The following is a 20362-nucleotide window of genomic DNA, read 5'->3' on the forward strand; positions in this document are numbered from 1 at the left end:
TTATTTTTGTAAAACATGTTAGTAGAACAAATGGACTAGGTCAGAAATTCCTGGCTTTATATTTAGGTGCTGGAGAAGCTTTGGATTTTCACCAGTATAAAGGAGCGCAGAACTTAATGGAGAGAGTAAGTCAAGGTACATGAGATCAGAATTTGGATCAGTATGTTTGAGAAGAAAGAATGAAATAAACTCACCATATTATAGGCAAGTCAAGAGAAATGATTCTAAAGCTTGGAGTACTTTTACTGGTGGAGTGTTGAGGTTGCCAGGGAAAGGTGCAAGAAAACATTCAGTGTAACCTAAAAGCATGTGGGGGCTTTCAGGACTTTTGTTGTCTGATCTCGGTTGCTATAACTTCCTTGGAGTTATGTATTTATTCTAGAGCAATTAAAATTCAGTATTACAGTGATATCAGAGAGAGATGTTATATGTAGATGTAATGTTTTAAATTATAGAAAGGAGCAGATGATTTGAAAGGGGGAAAAAAAAAAGGAAGTCCAGTAAGTTCAATTTATCCTTGACATCTCTGACTGAAATTCCCTTTGGTTGCCAAAGAAACATCATAATTATATTTTAATAAGTTTATTTTGTTAATAAATTACATACATTAATCTTGCAAAATTTATGTTACAGTTTGTGATCTAAATTAATAACTACTTCATAAAGAAATTAACTATGAATCACTGAAATATTTGTTAGGATTTTTTCAAGAGCATAGTTAACCTACTTTGAAATAAATTAAGCAAAATCAGTGATTCAACAAGCCAAAATCTCCTTAATTAAGATTCTAATGCAAACATGACACTTCCTCTGTTTTTCAGAGTTGAGAACTTTTCTTTGCAGTTGTAGCCTTAAAAGTGTACTGCTCTTGGGTGAAAAACAGCTTTACTGCTCTTTTTGCTGAAAGATTTAAGGAATCTTTGCTGAACTTCCCCCTACTTCTCACCATGTTTATCTAAAAAGAAGACAGCTGAGTCTTCAGCAAAGCAGATCAGGAATTTTCCAATGAAATGTGTGTTCTTTAGGAAATAATCATTCACAGAAACCAAAATGTTGTACAGAAATTATCCAGATTCAACGAAATTTAGCTGAGACAGGGCAGAGCAGAGAGATGGCTGGAGCTGCAATGCCCTTTACTGTCTTGGAGCCTCAGGAGGAATTTTTCTTTATTACTAAAAAGCCAGCAGAAACATTTGTATTGTCTTGAAATAACAGATTTTCAGGATTTCTTCTCAAGTGGAATTTCAAATTTCTGTTGTTGTTCACCTCTGAAGAGCATCAGAATTTGAGCAAATCTGTCCAGCCCTAGTTTGCTCTGTTTAAAAGGAAAAAGAAGTCCCATAGTCGTGTACCAGAATTTCAAGGCCAGCCACTTACACAGTAATTAAATAACTCTTGCCTGTAGTTGTTTATTTGTGGATTAAAGGAGGGTTTGTCAAAAAATTATAACCTTTGTTCTGTTTGGGGTTTTTTTGGTTCATTTTTGGGAGGAATAGAACGGGAATTTGCTTATTTGAGTTGTGATATATTTCTGCAAGACTATGTCAGAATAGTATTCATCTAAATATAATCCTAATTCCTCTGTCTGTGAGTGAACAATCACCCTCCTCTGAAGGTGAATCTCCTCTCCTGTTTAGTATTTGATTTCATACAAAAATTTCCCAAAGCACAAATTCTACTATACACTAGTACAAGGCAATTTATAATGCACATGCTTTGAATAAGTGGTCTCCACAAAGAACAAATACCAAAGAGCATAATCTCAGTACTAGGTACCAGAAAACATTTCCATTTCTTTGTTTTCAGGATACTTTATTCTTTCTCATTAGGCCCTGATGTTAGAAAGTGCCTATGCTTGTAGTTAAGTGTTTTTAATTAATTTTATGAATCTGATCTAGTCCTTGGAAGTAATTTTTTTTTTTCTTCTAATCCATTAATATTGTAAGAATGATGTTCACCAGTGAACTAACTTTTTTTTTTTCATTGTAGTATTCTGCTATAACATGGAGTTTACTTTAATTTCATTTACTGCTAATTTTAAGAGTATCATAGGACAAGAGTGTGACATAGAGGACAGTCAAAGTGTATGTCTACATTTAGTGCACTGGCAGAGTTCTTAGGTAGGAACTTGTCCTGCATCTGTACTCAGTCATGTACACACTCAAGTACAGGCATACCCATAGTTGCCCTCAAAGCAGGACTTTGTTTTACCTCTTAAAAATCCATTTGGCTCTAGTGTAAATGTTTCCACAAATTTCAAATCTGAGAATGCGTTCCAACTTTAAATCGTGGAGGAAAAAACCCAACAAACAAACAATTTTAATTCAAATTCCTCAACAGTTCCCTGTTATTTTTTTCCCCAAGATATAGTTTAATTCCAGTGTCCTCTTGTCTAGAAGCTACAGCTGTGTGAGGGCTACTGCATTTTTTAGGGGTGATACAAGTGGAGAAATCACAGCTCCTCTAGCATTACTCTCTCCTTCCATCCCCACTATGCCCACACTTTTTAAAGTGCCCATTATAATTAGTCATTCTGGGATGCTGTTAGATGGATTTTGGATTCATATAAGGAACTGTTTTGTAGGATCATCTTGTCTCTTTCTTTTGAGCTTCTAAGTGAGGTCATCAATCTAACATCTTTCTAAAGCAGCAATTACCATAATTTCAAGCTGTCCTCTTAATAGCTCATGTAAATTGGTTATTGATGAGTATCAGAGAAATTTGAAAAAGAGGCTGCTAGTTCTGTCACAAAAAAAAGAATGGGGAAGTGTAATAACATTCCATGTGGCTGATTGCAATAAAGAAGAGTAATAAACTCAACTGGACTTTGGATACTGTCAACATTTGTTTTCTTGTCAAATATGTCAAGTTTTGGGAAGGACTAACTTTGAGACAGTAGTGACAAATTTCACCACATAGTCTGCTTAAGTCATATCAGGCTGATTAGAAGAAAGGATCACTAAGAAATATGTCCTAGTGACATATGTTAGAAAAAGTAGACGTCATTTCAAAGATTGGCATATTTCGGAGAACAGACTTTCCTTATGCAAGGTTTCTTTCTTGTGTCCACTTCAAAATAGCTGTAATTAGATAAATTTATGTAGATAGCTCCAACTGTAATATTTTTGGCATAATTAAGTAGTGTGTGCTGTTGCATCAAAAGGACTTACTGGTAAATTTCAGAAACTAAAAGGGCCATGCTCTTAGTTTTTCAAAGTCATCTAATGGGGATTATGTTGCTGCTATGGAAATGTCATTGTTGTCTTTAAAAAAGTCTTACAGCATGTATCCATTCATACTATTTATTCATTCCTTCTTTAATACTAACAGAATACTCTTTGTTTTATGTAAATACATGTAAGAATCTGACTCTAAGCTGATTCAGACAGGCAGTACAATCTGGAAACAAACGATACGCTGGATGACTGTTCAAACTCAAAGCAAAGCTGAATGGCTGCTTATACTGTGGCAATTTATTTCCATCTGCTAAGTAATGCTAGAAGAAAGATCAAGATGCACTCAGTGTTTTCTCCTGATGGTAATTATTGGATTGCCACAGGAATGTTATTGTGGTTTTGAAAACAGGGTGGGAGGATGAGGAGGTTGCTATGAAGGGAAATAAAGTTAGTCCATGAGGCATTTCCTCATTAAGTTGTGCCATCAGAAAAGCTCAAGATTCTTTCTTTGAGTGCTAGAATGGGTCTCTCTGAAAGGTCAGGCACAAGAGAAGCTTGAGACTTCATAGCACTTGATCAGTCTCTTCCAGCTGGACTCCACCAAGCTTATCTACCAGTCAGAACATGCAGATTTGCACTGAATCCTTAGCCCACCTGCATGGTGTACAATGTCCCTGTCACAAAATTCGTGTTACAGATACTTATATGCTGTGTATTCAATCCCTGTTCCCTGGAACATCCAGTCATCCTGAAAATGGAAATAAGTTGAAACATTCATGGCCATTAGTCTGCTTTATTTCACTTTTCTTTGCAACTAGAGTAGGAACTAGTATCTGATACTTCTCTAGGGTATTGCTTCTTGCACTGCGCACAGAATGAAATCAATGAGTCAGTGAGTTGTTTTCCACCTCTGTAATCATAGGGATTTACAAGTGTCTCATTAAGACTGTTGGTAATTGTGATACCACACAACAATGTGTTCTGAGGTGTTGTTGGGCACTCAGAATTTCCAGGGAAGTGTTGAAGATGTTCAAAAAGAGATTGTTGTGTTAGTCAGAATGGGTTTTTATGTGGGTTATTTCACACAGACTCATTGGTGAGAGGTTACACAACGTAAATCACGGAGTTAACCTCATTTTCATTTCAGTTTAGCAACAGAGATTCAAATAATAGTTTCATCTTAGTATTTTTCCATCTGGTAAAACAGGTGACTTCTATTGAAATATCAAATTGTAATATCCTTATCTTGATGACATGCCCTGTTCCCCAATAATCTGTGTTTTAAGGAAGAAAAACATTCTAAATGCTCAAGTTCAGCAATGCACTTAACATGGGCATGGTTTTACACCAAAGAGTAATCTGTTTAAATAAATGTATTACTGAATTGAAACTGCAACATTTGTTTTGTATCACCTGTGTGCTCGCTGAAGTAATTTTTAATTTTTCTAGTGAAAGTCTAAGATGGCTGAACTTTTAGACAAAAAAAACCCAAACCTCAGGTTGGTTTTTTTTTTTAAGTAGGTTTCTCCTACTTCCAAATACTGCACCATTGTCACCAAAATCAGTTATAAAACTTCTTAACACCAATGTAGTATTAAGAAGCAGGCATTCTTTATTGACGGCCAGGTGCGCAGGGGAGTCCTCTCACCAACCACACACACCTGACCTGTTAACAGCTACTGATCATATTGGATACATAATACATAATAAGCAGGTTCTCATACAAAAACATGTTAATTCTCATAACTCATTATCATCTCTCCACCTTCATCTGGTTGTGTGCAGTAGATTCCTGAATTGGTTGAAGAGCTGCTCCGTGCCCACCCACAGACCCCAGACTCAAAAGGTGCGACCCTCCAATGTCCTTGAGTCAAGGACTTTCGCTCAAACTGTACTTTGGTCACGATTCAAAGATTGTTAGCAAAAAGTTACAGTAATAATCCTGTCTAGCAGACATCCTTAAACAATAACATATTATCTTTGCTCTTAACCATGAACAGACAGTCAGTTAATGAACATCTCTGGTCTACGTAACTTGGGACTGTACTGGGTGTCTTATCAAAATACATACAATTGATTTTTGTACATACAATTTATTTTTATACATGTTTGATATCACCATCATTAACAGAAAATTAGCATAGTAGATAAAGGCAACTTACATGGAAAAAATATAAAATCTTTGATAAGGTAATGAATCTTAAACATTTGTAGAAAACATTGCGTTTTCATGTATCAAGTCAAGAGGAAATATTTTCCTAATCTTAATCCTATAGGAATCAACATGTTTTCTTTTTGCTGACTTTAGTCACTGCCATTTCTTATATAGTACTGTGTGTGTAATACTGTAATCATTTTTTCCTGTTTTTGCATTCTCTTATAGTATCACATTTTCTAAATCATACTGGCAGTACGACTATATTTCGTACACCCACAGGCTCATTTGTAGAGGTAGACCTGGTATAATGCTGCTGCACCCACCCTGTGGAACTTACTCAGAATGTCTGTGATCCTGAAGTCCTTGGCAGTTTTTTTGGAACAAGTCCTACGGAATGCATTTTTGGGTCAAAGGAGATTGACATACTTGCCTGGAGGGTGCTTGCCTTTGTAGCTCTTGAAGCTCCAACATACAGCTGGTTGAATGTAACTGAAAAAATGGCCTCTGAACAAGAGATCACTCTATAAACAGAATATATATAGGAAAAAATGTTGGCTGTCAGGTATCAAGTTTAGACTCCTATTAATATAATAGCTGAAATAATGTTTCAGTTAATAACTGAAATAGTCCATAAAGTATTGGTAAGATAGTAAGTTTTAGGCAGCTTGTTTGTGGGGTTTTTTTTTTTGGTTTTTGGTTTTTTTAAGAGTACACATTGAAAATAATAGCCAAGATTTTCAAAGCTAGCCACCAGTTTGGAAAAGCTCGACTCTTTTTAGGTAGCAAGGATGTGACTGTCATACATTGCTCTTTTTATAATCATCTTTTCCAAAGCAGTGGATGAAAAGTTCCAACACATGTTTTGATCATCATTTAACTTCTTTTTGCTAAAGGGATTTCTATCTGGTGTCTGGTAATAAAGAATCAAGTGTACCTTGGAATTTACACTTCTGTGTACAACTCGTCTGCAAGAAAGAACTGGAGATGAAAATGCTTTTTTCAGGGACCAGATAAGTGATTTCCTTGCTTAGGCCTTCCAACAATAATGATGCTTGCAGCATGGTGCAACACACTTTTCTTGAAAGACATTCAGCAAGAATGAACCAGGGAAGAATGCGGCATAAATAAGGACAGATTAGAAAATACATCTCTGATTGCATAATGAGCTTCTGAAGCATTCAGAAGCTCTTCTGGGCCTATGCTTCTTTCTAATCTATTCCTTAAGAATTTTTAAGTATTCTCATTTTACTGTAGAGGTGTCTTATGAATAGTATTACTATTGAAGAAGAAATCAGGGTAGTCCGAGTAACAGAATTCTTTTGGAAAGCAATAGTGTTTGTGACTTTTTTTGTTGCTTGAGTCGTATGAGAATCTATTCCGATACGAATCCACTTGTAAGAAACACATAAATAAGTTAAAAATTGAATGTGAAAATGAGGTCCAGATATGTCAAACATTTATTCACCCATGCACCCACCCAATTCACCCAGCCATTCTCCTACAAAGGAAAATTGTATGAAATGGCTTTTCTGATTAGATACATTGAAAAAAAATTTTTTTGCGTGTTTTTCATGAGGCAGTGGGCCACAAATAGATGTAATTTCTAGAGTAAGAGGAGAATAATTTCAGTTGTTTATGTCTTGTTTGGATTTATGAAAGCTCAGAAGGGGAACGTATTATAAAATCTTGGAAAATTCTGATGAGATAGAAGAAGCAGCTCCTACTTCTAGAGATAATTTTTTTATGACTGCACTATAAGCAGAGAAGGTTGGAGTAATTTTCATTTTAATTGAACAAAAATAAACTATCAACGTGGCTGCAGAGAAGAGTGCATCACTGTACATCACTTCTGGTTCCTGTGATTCCATGCATATCCTTATAAGCTTGAATATGTGCTTGCAATAAACATGCGTATGTATGTAGTGAAGGAGGACACGTCAACTTTAATGCAAAGGAAAATGATGTGGTTATGGACATCTTCCTTTTTTTTGTGTGTGGTTATTTCATTTGCCATTTGTTTTTGAAATTTGAATACCTTTATGATAATGGTACAAAGTTATTTTCTTCTCTTTGACTGTCAACTTTAGAAGAGCCTGTTTGACAAGCTGGGCTTCTAAAGAACTGGTAACTAGGATTCATAGAAGTAATTTTCAGAATTAGGTTTACAGATTCGAAGTTTCAACTTTTGTTGCCTTGAGGGGTTTTTTGTTCTGTGGAACTGCCTCCTCAGATAAGAGTCATTATGAATTTACATTGAGCTTTCCGTCTTAAGTAAACCATCCCAGAGGCAATAAAAGGAGATAAATGAATAGGGGGGGGCAGGGAAATGGTTTTGAGAAGGTACAAACAAATAGATGACTTAAGATCAAAATATATTAGATAACTGTGAGAGTCATAAAATGTGAAATTCAGATAGGGTGGATATGGGGGTTCTGCTTGGTTTCAAAGGTTAAATCAAAGTTTAGTGTAAAGCAGCTGCAGAGAGTGAGAATAGAGAGTGAAAAGGAACTTTTTTAAAGAGATAAGTTATTTCTTTCCCCAAGGTTTTACTTCAATGCATTTTTATGATTCCTGGGCTTTGCAAAATTGAATTGCATTTTTCTTATTCTTTTCATGTCTGAATAAATTCAAGGTAAGATACCCCTTATGTAAATGGAAGTTATATTGTGTTAAGAGCTACAAACTATTTCTTCAGAGTGGAATCTATACTCGGGATTCATAAGATCCTGAAGAAGGATGGTGGGACTCTTGGGATTCTCATTTAAAAGAACAGATACAAGGACTATTTCTGTAAATTGCTGTCAAGGCATTACAGTCAGCTGATACAGGGGGAAAGCCTGAAGACGAAGCCTGCCATAATTACTGTATTTTTCTTTTAAAAAGTAACAAAGGAGAAGGAAATATTCTTGCATGTATTTCCCTGTGGAGGGTTAATCTTGGGTAATGGCCAACCCCTCACCCAGCCGCTTGCTCACTCACTGCCCTCAGCAGGACAGGGGCAGAAAATGGGATGAAAAAGCTTGTTGGTTGAGATAATTGCAAGGAAACTGATTACCAGTTACTGTCATGGGCAAAACAGACTTGACTTGGGGAAAATTAGTTTGATTTATTGCTAATTAAAATAGATTTAGGTAGTGAGAAACAAAAAGACAAACATTAAAACTACACCTTTCCTCCCTGCTTTCCCAGACCCAACTTCACGCCTTCATCCACACTCCCCTTCCCACCCGCTGAGTGGCACAAGTGGGATGGGGAATGGGGGGTTGTGGTCAGTCTGTAATGGCTCCTCTCTGCCCCTCCTTCCTCCTCACACTTTACACTTGTTCCAGTGTGGGCTCTCTCCATGGGCTGCAGCCCTTCAGGAAAAAAATCTGCTCCACCATGGGTTCTCTGTTGTCTGCAGTCCCTCAAGGACATATGCAGCTGCTCTGGTGTGGGTCCTCCATGGGCTGCAATGGATATCGCCTCTGACGTGTTCCTTGCCATGGGCTGCAATGGAGTATCTGGAGCTCTGGAGCATAGAGCACCTCCTTCTCTGACCTTGGTGTTCCCTGTGCTGTTTCCCGTTCTTTCTGTTCCGTGATCTTCTTCCTGTCTGGCATTGTCTGCTCTTCCTTAACTATGTTTTCTACAAGGCATCATGGGTTTTGGCTGCAGGGCTCAGCTGTGTTCTGCCGTGGGTCTTATGGAGCCGGATGGAACTGCCTGTGTCTGGCACAGGGCAGCCCCGGCCTCTTCTCACCGAGGCCACCCCTGTAGCCCCCCCACTGCCAGCACCTTGACATGGACACCCAGTACGGTCCTGTTCAATTAAAATATTTCTGAATGTAATGAAGGAAGTTTGCAGTTCCATGGACACATGATGCCTCCAAAACCCCACTGTTGTTAAAATAAGTCTTACAAAAATGCAGAAGCTAGGATTCACTTGACTGTTTCTTAGAGGCTAGTTTTGGTTGCTGTGCAATCAGGGATAATATGATTGAACCATGGATGTTGGCTTTTCATCAAAGCTACCCTTTTAATTAGGACAGTGTTGTGAGTAGAGTATGTAGTCAGAGATAATGCTCTTCTGTGTCTTATCTATGGAATATGGTTGGAAATGTTTTCATTCCATTTTTCCACAATTTAGATTGCAAGGAGATAATTTGGCAGAAAGGCCAGAAGATGTCTCCATGGTATCTGAAATGTCTGAGCCAGCAGTGTCAGACTCTGATGGTAAGTTATATAAATATTTGCCACTCATTAAAAAAAACCCAAACACCAACATCTTGAATATAAGAGTAGAGGTTATGTCTATAAAAGAAGATTAAACACTTCCAGAGAGTGTTCCTAGGCATTTGAACTCAATCATTTACACTTCAAATCTGTTAGAAGAGCCTCTAACGTGGCTTTTGTCATGGCCAGTTAGCACTTCAGAATAATTCCTAGACATATTTTGGGAGCCACCTTGGGCCAGGATTGATTCTTAGTAGACAATTTGTGTGTTAGCACACTATTTTGGATGTAAAATAGCTTAATAGCATAGACATGGGCTGTTCATTGCCACTTGGCCTCTATGCCAAAGAATGATCTTTGAAATATTTGATTTAGTCCTACAAATACATACATAGGATTCAAGTAACATACAGTAAAAATAAAGAGTTACAGAATTTCTCTCCTGTTTTTAAACTAAGTATCAGAAATGCTTCTTTGATCTCCCCAAGCACCACTGACTAGAATTAAAGTACAGTAAAAAGAAGTTTATACACTAGCTCTGAAGAACATTTTTTTCTCCTCATACAAACATAATCATACTCTGCACTAATCTTCAGTCAGGACACTCAGCATTATTTCAATTTCTGCCCAGGTTTTTTGAACAGAATAACGCCTGAAATCTAATGGAAAAGGCACTTCCTAAGGGATATCTTACCAGAGAATGCCTTGCTTTCCTATGAAAGATTAAGTTGATGAAGGTTAACTTTATCTTAGCTGTCACTGGAATGGAGACAGAAAGGGATAGAGGTTTGGACAGAAAGTCTGCAGAGATAAATCCTTCAGTCCATTCCCTTACTGTTGGGCAGAACCAGCCGAGTCTATTAATTGGAGGATTTGATTTGCAGTTTAGTCTTCAGCAGCCACAGATGAGTTAGCTGTGTTGATTAATTAATGCAAACCAAATTGGAAGTAACTTTTATTGTTTTCAATTATCCTACTAACTGTCTGCTATGTAGTGCGATTAAGCATGGTGGCAACCTGAGGAGCTTTCCCTCATTTCTCTTGCCTCATTTGTAAACTGATGTAGGTCAGCATTACTAACTAGTGTGTCTTTAAAGATGAATTTTTCAAACCGGTTCTGTGAGAGTGCATGGCTTCATGCAGTCATGCCGTTTGTTGTTCCTTTCATCTGCCATTGATCACTTTATTAAAAAACCTAATAGGGGACTCAGAATCTCAAAATACAATGTTCTTACAAGCTTGATGAAGATTGTCAGCAAAAGAGACCCAGACTGGTGACTGTACTCAAGCCCTGTGAAAGGAAAACAAAATTCTTCTGTTATGAGAGTAATCCCCAGGTGCTGGCTTGTTTGGGATAGGTAAGGGGATATGCAAGCATGAGATTGTTGCAGCAGAAATAAGTAGAGAGCTAAGACATACATGTAGGAAAAAGTTTTACAGTTGCTGAAACAATTTGTTTTGAACAGATCTCTGCCTTCCCTTTTCCTTCCTGTGTACACTTGTTCTTGAAGTGGAAATATGCCCACTGTGCCACACCATCTTCTGAAACTATAGGCTTCAATAAATAGTAAGCTGTTGCTAAGTGGCAGCGGCACCAGGATTAAAGAAGGTGAAACTGTCAGCAGGTGCTGGATGCTGTGTAATAACAAAGCTGGATCTTTCACGGTCACAGAGCATGGAGCACAAGAGTGCTACAGCCATTGTAACATGGACCACTTCATGTGCTTCTGGTTACTCTGTGCTCAGTATGGATATAGAGAAGATGGAGAATGCTTTACCTAAAAGAAACCCACCTCCAATAAAATGATAGGGATTAAATATTAGATAAGTAGGTGGGGCAATGATATACATGTGTTATAAACACATCTATCTCATATGAACCTGTTAGTCATATAGCTAGAAAATAGCAAAGCCCTTGGGGCAAAAGGACTGAGGTCAACAGTGAGGTACTGCCAAATTTTTGTCACAAGGTGCTCTCAGAAATGTTCAGCCTTTCAAAATATTTTTTTTTTTCCTAAAATGTTGGCTAATGATACATTTTGATTTGAAAAAAAGCACAGCTGGATTTTACAAGTAGGCACAGACTAGAAACAGGCACAGGACTCGAGCAACCATCCATTCTATCAATGTTTCCTATAAATGCAGCACATTACTTGTTTTCTATACATCTGATATTTATTTCTGATAAATACTGTGTATGAGAAGATGATAAAAGAGACTCCTAAAGATATTGTTAGAAAACCCTAAGTAACCAGGGCATCATGTTGCACTGAATTTTTGGTTATATCCTCTTAAGAATGTATTATATTATGAAAAAGAGACTAACAGGCTTCACTTACCAGGTTTATTTGAATTTATTTTCTGCTCTTACTTACCAGTACCAGTGACCTTACTGAAAGAAAACTATGCATTGGCAAGTGCTGATGTAAACCATTCATTCAAGAATATGCAAGCAAGGTGCTGATGCACGGCAAAGTTGAGGGTAGCTTTCTTTAGATAATGATCTGGTTTGGGGTTAGCGGGAAATTGTTAATTTGTTAGATCTGGAGCATCTCTCTTGTGGATTTCAGAGGAACTAGGTTCAGGAGTAATTGGCAGGACATCTGATCTAACAGCCCTTATAAATAAACCTTACTAAAGCAATTCCACCTAATAAAGTCAATGTAATAACTTGTGTAAAAAGATCATCCTCAGCATCAGGCACTATACTGAGTCCACTAGCAATCTGTATCTGGTTCTAATTAACCACTACAATGATTTTCCTCTAGTATAATCCTGTTGAATTGGACAGAGTTATGTTTGATCTAAGTAGTAAAAATGAGAGGTGGGAATCAGGTCTCAAGATTGGAGAATACAAGAATCTTTAACGCTGCAGTTTCTTTTTCCTGTCTTAAACCATACCTCTGAAAACTGTTTCTCTTTCCCATTGGACCACTTCAGAGGGAAGAACTAAGGGAAGAATTTAATAGCTAGGTTCTTGATTTTGATTAGAAGCAGCAGCTTTGACCGCACAGCAAACTTCCGCTGTAGATGGCAAGCCTGTCAGGTTTGTCTCTTGGATCAGTCCTCCATCAAGCCTTGTTCGTGTTCTTTTCAGATAGATGGGGAGAACGGCTGAAGCTTCAAAAAATAGACACTGCAACACGATTGATCCAGTAAAAATCTCCGTCAACCCCCAGTCTATTTTTCAGGTTGAGGGGATTGTAGATGTCATCTACTACTGCGTTTTGTTGTTTGTGTTTTTTGTGCTTGTTTTTTTTTATTCAGAGATTAAGAAATAGTATCACTAAAGGGTAATTGTTCATTTAATCCCAATTGCCTATAAGTACCAGAGGACCTTATTTCATTTGTTTCAGTCTCTTTTGCTGTAAAACTACCTTAGCCTTTGAGTGAAAGCCATGATATAAGGCAGGAAAAGAAGATATTATTGCAAGTAAGATCTTTGCAGTCAGTGCATTCTTGTAGAAGGAAGCTTAAAATACTGTAACTTACTAGGGAGTAAACTCTTAGTATTGGATAAATGAAAAGCATAGCACTTCTAAACTTCTAAGTTTCGAAGTCAGGCACTCTGGAAGCATAAGGACCTCCCTGCTAAGTGTCTGTATAAGAGCAGAACCTAGGGAAGATCAGGGCATCTTATTTTCTTAGGCTGCCTATGAACAGCATCTAAGTGCCTAGCAGACTGTCCAGCAAAGAGTGGAACTGCAGAGCATGTTACTTGGAAATTGCTTTCATTGACATAGGTACATAAATTCTATTTTAAGTCATTACTTGTGTCAGAGGCATTCTAGGCTTCTCACTAAGTCATGTTGTTTTACAAATGTGGCAATATGGGCAAAAATTATAGCTCACATGGCTTTTAACCATTGCCTAAAGTGACCAGAACTTCTTACTTCAAGGATTTTAACTATATTCTACTTAGTTTAACAGAATTAATTAAATTTTATTTTATCGATTTTATTAAAGCTGAAGATCCACCACTGAATTGTGTAAAGGATTTGTAATACTGTAAAGAGTATTTAGTTTTAATAGTAAAATAATAAATAACCTACAAGACATCTTGGCAGCTGAAGGAAGCTTGCTTATCTCTCGAATCGTGTTAGAGACACTGTTCCACTTTGCATTAAGCTTATAAATTAAAATCAGACATAAATTAAAATCCATTGAAGTGTAACTGAAAAGCAGTGCATTTATAATAGCCACGTTTACCTTCCCAGCAGTTAATTTATAGGCATTTTATTTTCAATGTGACTAATGCTTACTTAATTGGAGTGATTTACTTCTCTTCTGCCTCTTTGGAACAGCTCAGGTACCTGGGGTTGAAACACTTACGGAAGATGTTCATGAATTTCAGAGTGCCTCTCAAGTGGCAGGATCTGTAAGTATCTTCCCATATGGATAACCTTTTAATTTTTAAAAATAATTTAATTAAAAAATAGATTTTTGCATAAAGATAAAAGTTGTGCTTGCCAGCACTGTCATCCTAGAGAGAAGAAGACTTAATTTACCTAACCCTTCTGAATTTTCAGTTCTCTGGCTGCTTTATTGTTTTCATTCTAGGGAGGGTGATATAATGAAATAAATCATTATAATCTCATACAAAACCATATGTTGTTGGACTTGCATGCATAGCTCCTGTTGAAAGTGCAGTCATTTCATGCTATGTGTGTACGTTAGTCAAATATCCATTTGACTTATGGATAATATTCAATTTTACAAAATTAAGAGAACAAAATAATTAAAATTCTAAATTTCATTATGAAATATGACATCATGATATCTCAACTATGATTTAGCTTTTTGGTAACATTTTCTTGGAAACTGATAAACAAGAGGTGTCTATTTAAAGTGACTTTATTTTTTTAAAGAATGAAGTATGATGCTTGGTAATATTTTCATCAGTTCTTTTATTTTGAAATGTAATACATTTTTTTCAGATGTGCAGTTTGCAGAAAATATAGCCAGCAATAAAATAATTTTTGAAAAATTATACAATCAGAATTTTGGTTATAGTTGTATCACATTGGAAGTTTGAGTACAGGTTAAAGAAGGGATTGCGTTTTTTCTAAAGCAAGTAACTTGACAATAGTTGTGCGGTTTTGCAAAATTTTAGACAGCTCTAAGAGGGCACATTAATTCCTCTTCAACCATAGCAATACTGATTTATAGCACACTCCAGTGTTGGTAAAGTAAGTGAAAAGAAGGGCTCAGTATTTTTTAGCTAAGGGAAAAAGGGCAGTATTAAAAAAAAAAATGGAAGAAAAATGGCAATGCAGACTGATCCTACAGTCTTTCAGGCAGTTGATTAAGTACTACTAATAAAGCTAAATAATACTGAGCATACTGTATTTCCAACCAGAGTTATCAAAGCAGTTGGCAGATACGGAGTTCCATATCAATTCCTAAAGCTCTTGGAAAACTTGGAGTGCAAGAACCTCACAGAGCATTTGCGGATATTGGGCAAAAAGAATAAGAACTTCAGTTGCCATTGCTTTGAGCTTCTTTCTCAAGCCTCCTTTCTGCTTCACACCAGTGAACAGAGAGGTATAATAAATTTTGTGGCAGTTTCCAAACCCATGTTTTTCTTATGTATTTGTGCCTACAGCTACCAGCTTTGATTTTGCAGTTCTGCAGACATGTAGCATAGGGAAAGAGCAACAAATAAATTTAATTACAGAGAAAAACAAAGATATAAGGAAAACAAAAGATCATTATGTTTATTAGCAAAATCTTCCTACAGAAATGTACAGCCTTCAACTGAGTGTTTTTAGAGATATGCTCTGTGTGTGTTTGCTTACAAATGGACAAACAGCATGGAGATGTATCACTTAATGCTCTGCTAGTTCTAGGCATAGGTAAGGTTGCCTGGAGCAGTAGATGCCATAGGCAGCAAAGTTGCCTGGGCTGAATCCTTGAAAGTCACACTGGCTATTGTTGTCACTGCCGGTGCTGAGAAGAGAAGTCAAGGAGAGCAGTTGCAGTTACTCTCTGCCCACCCAGCCTCTCCCTAGGGCAGAGGCAGCTGGCTTATCTTTCCCAAACTCTCGGAAAATGCCATGTCCTCCGTTACTAAGGAGCCATCAACCAGTAACTGTTAGTTCATCTTCTTTTGTGTTTCATATCTTAAAGCTCTTGCTTAAAGTGTGTAGCGAGCTGATTGTGTACTGTTGTCTCTTTAAAACAGCTTGTTATTCAGAATAAGAGTCAGCTATCCAACACTGTCTGCAGCCATATCTCCTCAAAAAGAAAAAAATGATCCAACTGTTGTTGTCACCTTTTAGGGCTCTGAAGGAATAGAGATCTGTTGCATAGGCCCCTCATAACTTCCAGTGACATGCATTCTTTGACAATCTTGACATATAAAATATAGAGATGAAAATGAGGTTCCTCATAGGAAGACTGTGAAAATAAATGCATTCTTGCAAAGGATTCCCACAAATCCTTCAAACCAGTAAGAAGTATGCCTCTAAAATTATTTCAGAATTGATACCAAAATACATTCTCGTGACTTGAAATGATTTTCAGATATTGTAAGAGATAGGAGCTACTATATGAGATACAAGATGAGTGAAAAAAAATAGAATAAATGTGATGTTGATCAGACATTTCTCATAAATTGGACAAATTAGTTCATGGCATTCACTCAAACGTGCGTATTATGTGTAAAAATTCCTGATCTGGTTCAAGGCATGCCATGTTTAGTACTGGTACTGCATTCCAATAGGGTAATTTGAGTCTGTTGCTAGTTAAATGGATCATTATCATTAATTTCTCTCTACTCATGTGTATTTGACGAATTTTTTTTAAAAGACCCTTGGCCTTCAGAGGAGAAGTGTTTTGAGAAAAAGTGTGGGATAAAGCAGCAAGAATTATGCATAAAGATCTTTAGAAAAGAAGCATGTGGGTTCTTTTTTCATGTCCTCTGTATAAACCCACATGTAAGATCTTCGATGTGGAGACTAAAGCAATCTGGATACCAGTACCTAGAAGAGATAGGCAACATGGACATCTGTAACATGATTAATTTAATTTATACTAGGATTACATGATAATTTTCTTATAACGTTGTATATGCTTACTGTTCTATTCCTGAAGAAGCTGGAAGTTTTCGTAATTAGACCTTTTTCCTTGAAACATTTTTCAATAGAATGTGTATTTTTCACGAAGAGAGTTGATACTAGAAAAATGGAGAACTTATATTTTACTACTGCACAATCCCAAAAAGGACATACTGACCGAATAACTAAGTAAAGCTAGGAAAAAGCAGTTTGAAGCATTTACAGGAATCGGCAGTCTTCCCAAATGTTTCGCAAGGATTCAAAGTGAAAGCAAGCATTCAAAATGCCGTTAGAGTTCCCAGTTTACTGCAGGGCTCGTTTTCTGACATATACTTAATGTAATAAAAAGTGCTAGGCAAAATGTGAAGCTTTTTCTTGATTTTTTTTTTTTTTTTTTTTTTTTTTTTTTTGCAGTGTGGTAACTCAGAATCGTATTTTACTTTATGTTTCTGTAAATGAGTTTAATAAATATTTGGCTAGCAAGCTTGAACAAAATGCTGAAATGACACTAGGAAAAAATCAGGTGGGCTGGAATTCTGAGAGAAATGGAAAAGTATGGTATCGGGCAAGTTACTAAATTGACAGGGACTAGCAGAAAAAGGCACATGCAGTGGGCAATTCACATGGAGTAGCCTTTACCTTCCCTCCAAGCTGCTGCTTTTGCCACCTGGATTTAACAGGACTCCTGCTTATTGTTTTTTTATGTGAGTCTTTGCATTCACACATCTTGCTTTGCATATGCACATGAAAAGGTATATTTGTCTTTGCAAATTATTCATGTAAGGCAAACCAATCCAATTTTAACAGAAACTGTAGGAAAAAAAAACCAAAACGTTGTCCATCTGGAAAAGGTATTTCTGCTTGGATTTGTCCTGTGGTTTTACTCTTTACTACTGGGGGAAAAAGACTCTAATTAAGAGAGTTAATTGTTTTTCCTACATTTTCTCCTGTTTTTCCTATTGCTTTGGAACTTTTCAGTTGTTTTCCTAGAAGGTATCCACACATGGATTTTCTGTGATAAATACAAAAATTCCTTAATGGACATTCAGTTTGTGAAACAACTTGAGACTTCATGCGCGAAGGAAAATTAAGCTTTTAATTCTTGCTATCAGTATATGTTGAATACAGCTATATTCCAGCAAGACATGGTTTAAATTGTAATCATTAGACATCTTCTTAGCTTTTCCCACTATTTTCCCAGGGAACTATGCTGAGAAGTAGCTTAATTACCTGTACAAGTTTGAGTATAATCAACAGCTCTAAATCGCCCAAACCTCAGTATTTAACTAAATCAATAAATTATTTGCTGGATTGAGGTCACTGTTTAGCATTTAGCACGTCAGTCATTAAAATAAGTGTTTTAAGGTTCCACTGCCACATCAGGAACAGCAGTTTGCCTGTGAGCTAGTATGAATTATAAAGGTCATATTTATATATTCTATGCACAAAATTAATATGTTCTGATACCAAAGTTTTCAAATCCAAGTGGAGTTTTGTAAGTATGGGAAAATTCAGGCACATGCAGTTAAAATTTTAATTTTTAACTTTAAATTTTAAATCTGTAAAAAGAATCATAATAATAACAACAGATAATATTAGATTAATGCAGCTCTTCCACAGCTAGTCCAAAAAAACCTGCAAGTGTGTGAGTTCAATTACTATTAGCTAAATTAACAATACAAGATGATAGAAGAACATAATATCAAGGTTCTTGGGAAGTAAGTGATATTTCCTGCAAGTAGTTAAGCAAGTAGTTTGAATTACATACCTTGAACCTCTTTGGCTGAGACCTCCCCTATGTAAAGCAAATTCCATAAAACAGGTGTAGCATTTTGTATGTACAGCTGCAAAATAATTATTTCTTACTTTTAAAATTCTCTTTTACTCTGGAAAGCACCTGAAGTACTTTTTTTTTTTTTTTTTTTTTTTTCACTGCTTACCTGCTGGTATTCTTTTTGCTGTAATCATGTTACATATTGCAAAACTGGAGCCCCCCTGGGTGCCTGCCTGAGCCCTGCGATGTGTGGCGGGGCTGCCCTGTCCCTGCGGACCCCCAGGGATAAGGACAACTTCCAGAAAGGCCCCTGCTCCTCACAAGTTCAGTTCCTCAGACCCACTGGCAGGCGTTACATGCAGTGTGTGGTTAGTGCTTCCAAGGAGACCTTTCATGGGGCAGACAGAAGGGCAGATGTCTTCTGGAGTGAAAATACTCTTATTTGAAAATATTTAATCCTCTAAAGCGTAATTTTAAATTGAAAGAATTTTCTGAACTTTAATTAAAAAAATGTTAAAAAAATATAAAAAAATCAATGAGTGCCTTGTTTTTACCAGTCTAAAAAGTGTGGTTTCTTGCACATGACAAATTCAAAAATGTTGGTCCAAATAACAGTAAATAAAACAGGACTGAAGCTTAGAAACAAATTATTCTGGTTACATTTCAGAAACTGAAACAAATGTGTTTCCCAGGTGCCCACATATTCCTCCTGCCCTCTTGGCTGTAAACAGAAAAACTATGTGTAAGATAACTCAGACTACCATTTTTTAGTGTAATGTTTAGCGTAAAATGTGCTGGCTGACTGCCATGGGAAGCAAAAAGCTTGTAATTTCAATTACATGGCATTTCAAGTAGAACAGGCTCTAATGTGGTAGGTGGGGATTAGAGGTGGCTGCCAATATTGCAGCAGAGCTCCGAGAAAGTTTATTGTTTTTACAGTATGAAAAAAACATGTTGACTAGCTTACCTTATGTCCTTGATCAGGCTACAGAAGCTGAAAGATTAAACATTTGTTGAACTCTTACAGAAAATGCATGTTGTGAGGAGAATCTCCAAACAAAATTTGCACAAAAAGTTCTGCTACGTGAATAACAACTGTCCTTGCCAGCTGCTTGGTCAGGACGGAAGGAACACTTGAAAACAAATTATTCAATAAAGGGGATTTTTGCTGTATTTGGAGGGATCTCTGTCAAATATGTGTATTTAAGATATTTAAGCTATTCAGCAAAGAAGTGATAGGTTAAACATAGAAAGGTAAGCATGGTTGTCTGTCTTACAGTATTATCTCTGGAAGTTACCAGTAAAATTTGCACTTGATTAGTAAAACAATGTAGAAGAAAAAGTTCAATCAAAATGCATTGCGTATATTTACAACTTGCCAGGAACTAGCTGATTAATTTGGTTTCACCTCATTTTCCTCATTTCATTGTGGTCATGCAATTCAGATAGTCTTTAAAAATGAAGAAGCACTTTCTTTTGTGAGGCCCACCTCACTGTTCCCACACCTGGAAGGAGACTGTGCGGGAGATTGCGTGTGTGTGTATGGATGTGCGTGTGAGTACCTTCAGTTTTACTCTGAAGCAGACCAAAATGACCTAGAAATATAGCACTGCATTGTTTAGTAACACTTTTTATGGTCAGGAAGAAAGACTAATTTATTTTCTAACAGGCACTTGATTTCCAGATGATGTTGTAGGCAATTTGGAGACCTTCCTCTTGGCCTTAGCTGTTCTGATAGGACTCCCCAGGTGTCAGTGGGTGTTACATGGCCCATGTCAAGTTAGCTCGATGACGAGACCAAGACATTCACATCTGCACTGATTTTTTTTAGGGTTAAAGCTATACTGATGTATGCTGTCAAACTTAACATTGTACTGCATATTGAAGCTCATATAGTGATCTTGGAAAAATTTTTTTATTCTTGATCATGACCTCCTTAATTGTATTTCTGTTCCCTTGTGTCATTCCCAGTAAGTTAGGG

At 36.8% G+C, this 20362-nt stretch overlaps 1 protein-coding gene across 1 annotated transcript in view; it reads left to right on the forward strand.

Moving 5' to 3' along the window:
* The window catches only part of C5H8orf34 (chromosome 5 C8orf34 homolog), a 175481-nt gene that overhangs the window by 145476 nt on the left and 9643 nt on the right, over positions 1 to 20362 (forward strand). Inside the window, exons 9-10 of the mRNA XM_086465757.1 lie at positions 9464 to 9549; positions 13854 to 13927. Coding sequence (XP_086321883.1) covers positions 9464 to 9549; positions 13854 to 13927 — 160 coding nt within the window. The remainder of the gene's footprint in view (positions 1 to 9463; positions 9550 to 13853; positions 13928 to 20362) is intronic.

Source organism: Leptosomus discolor, chromosome 5, assembly GCF_034619465.1.
Source record: "Leptosomus discolor isolate bLepDis1 chromosome 5, bLepDis1.hap2, whole genome shotgun sequence".
Taxonomy (NCBI): domain Eukaryota; kingdom Metazoa; phylum Chordata; class Aves; order Leptosomiformes; family Leptosomidae; genus Leptosomus; species Leptosomus discolor.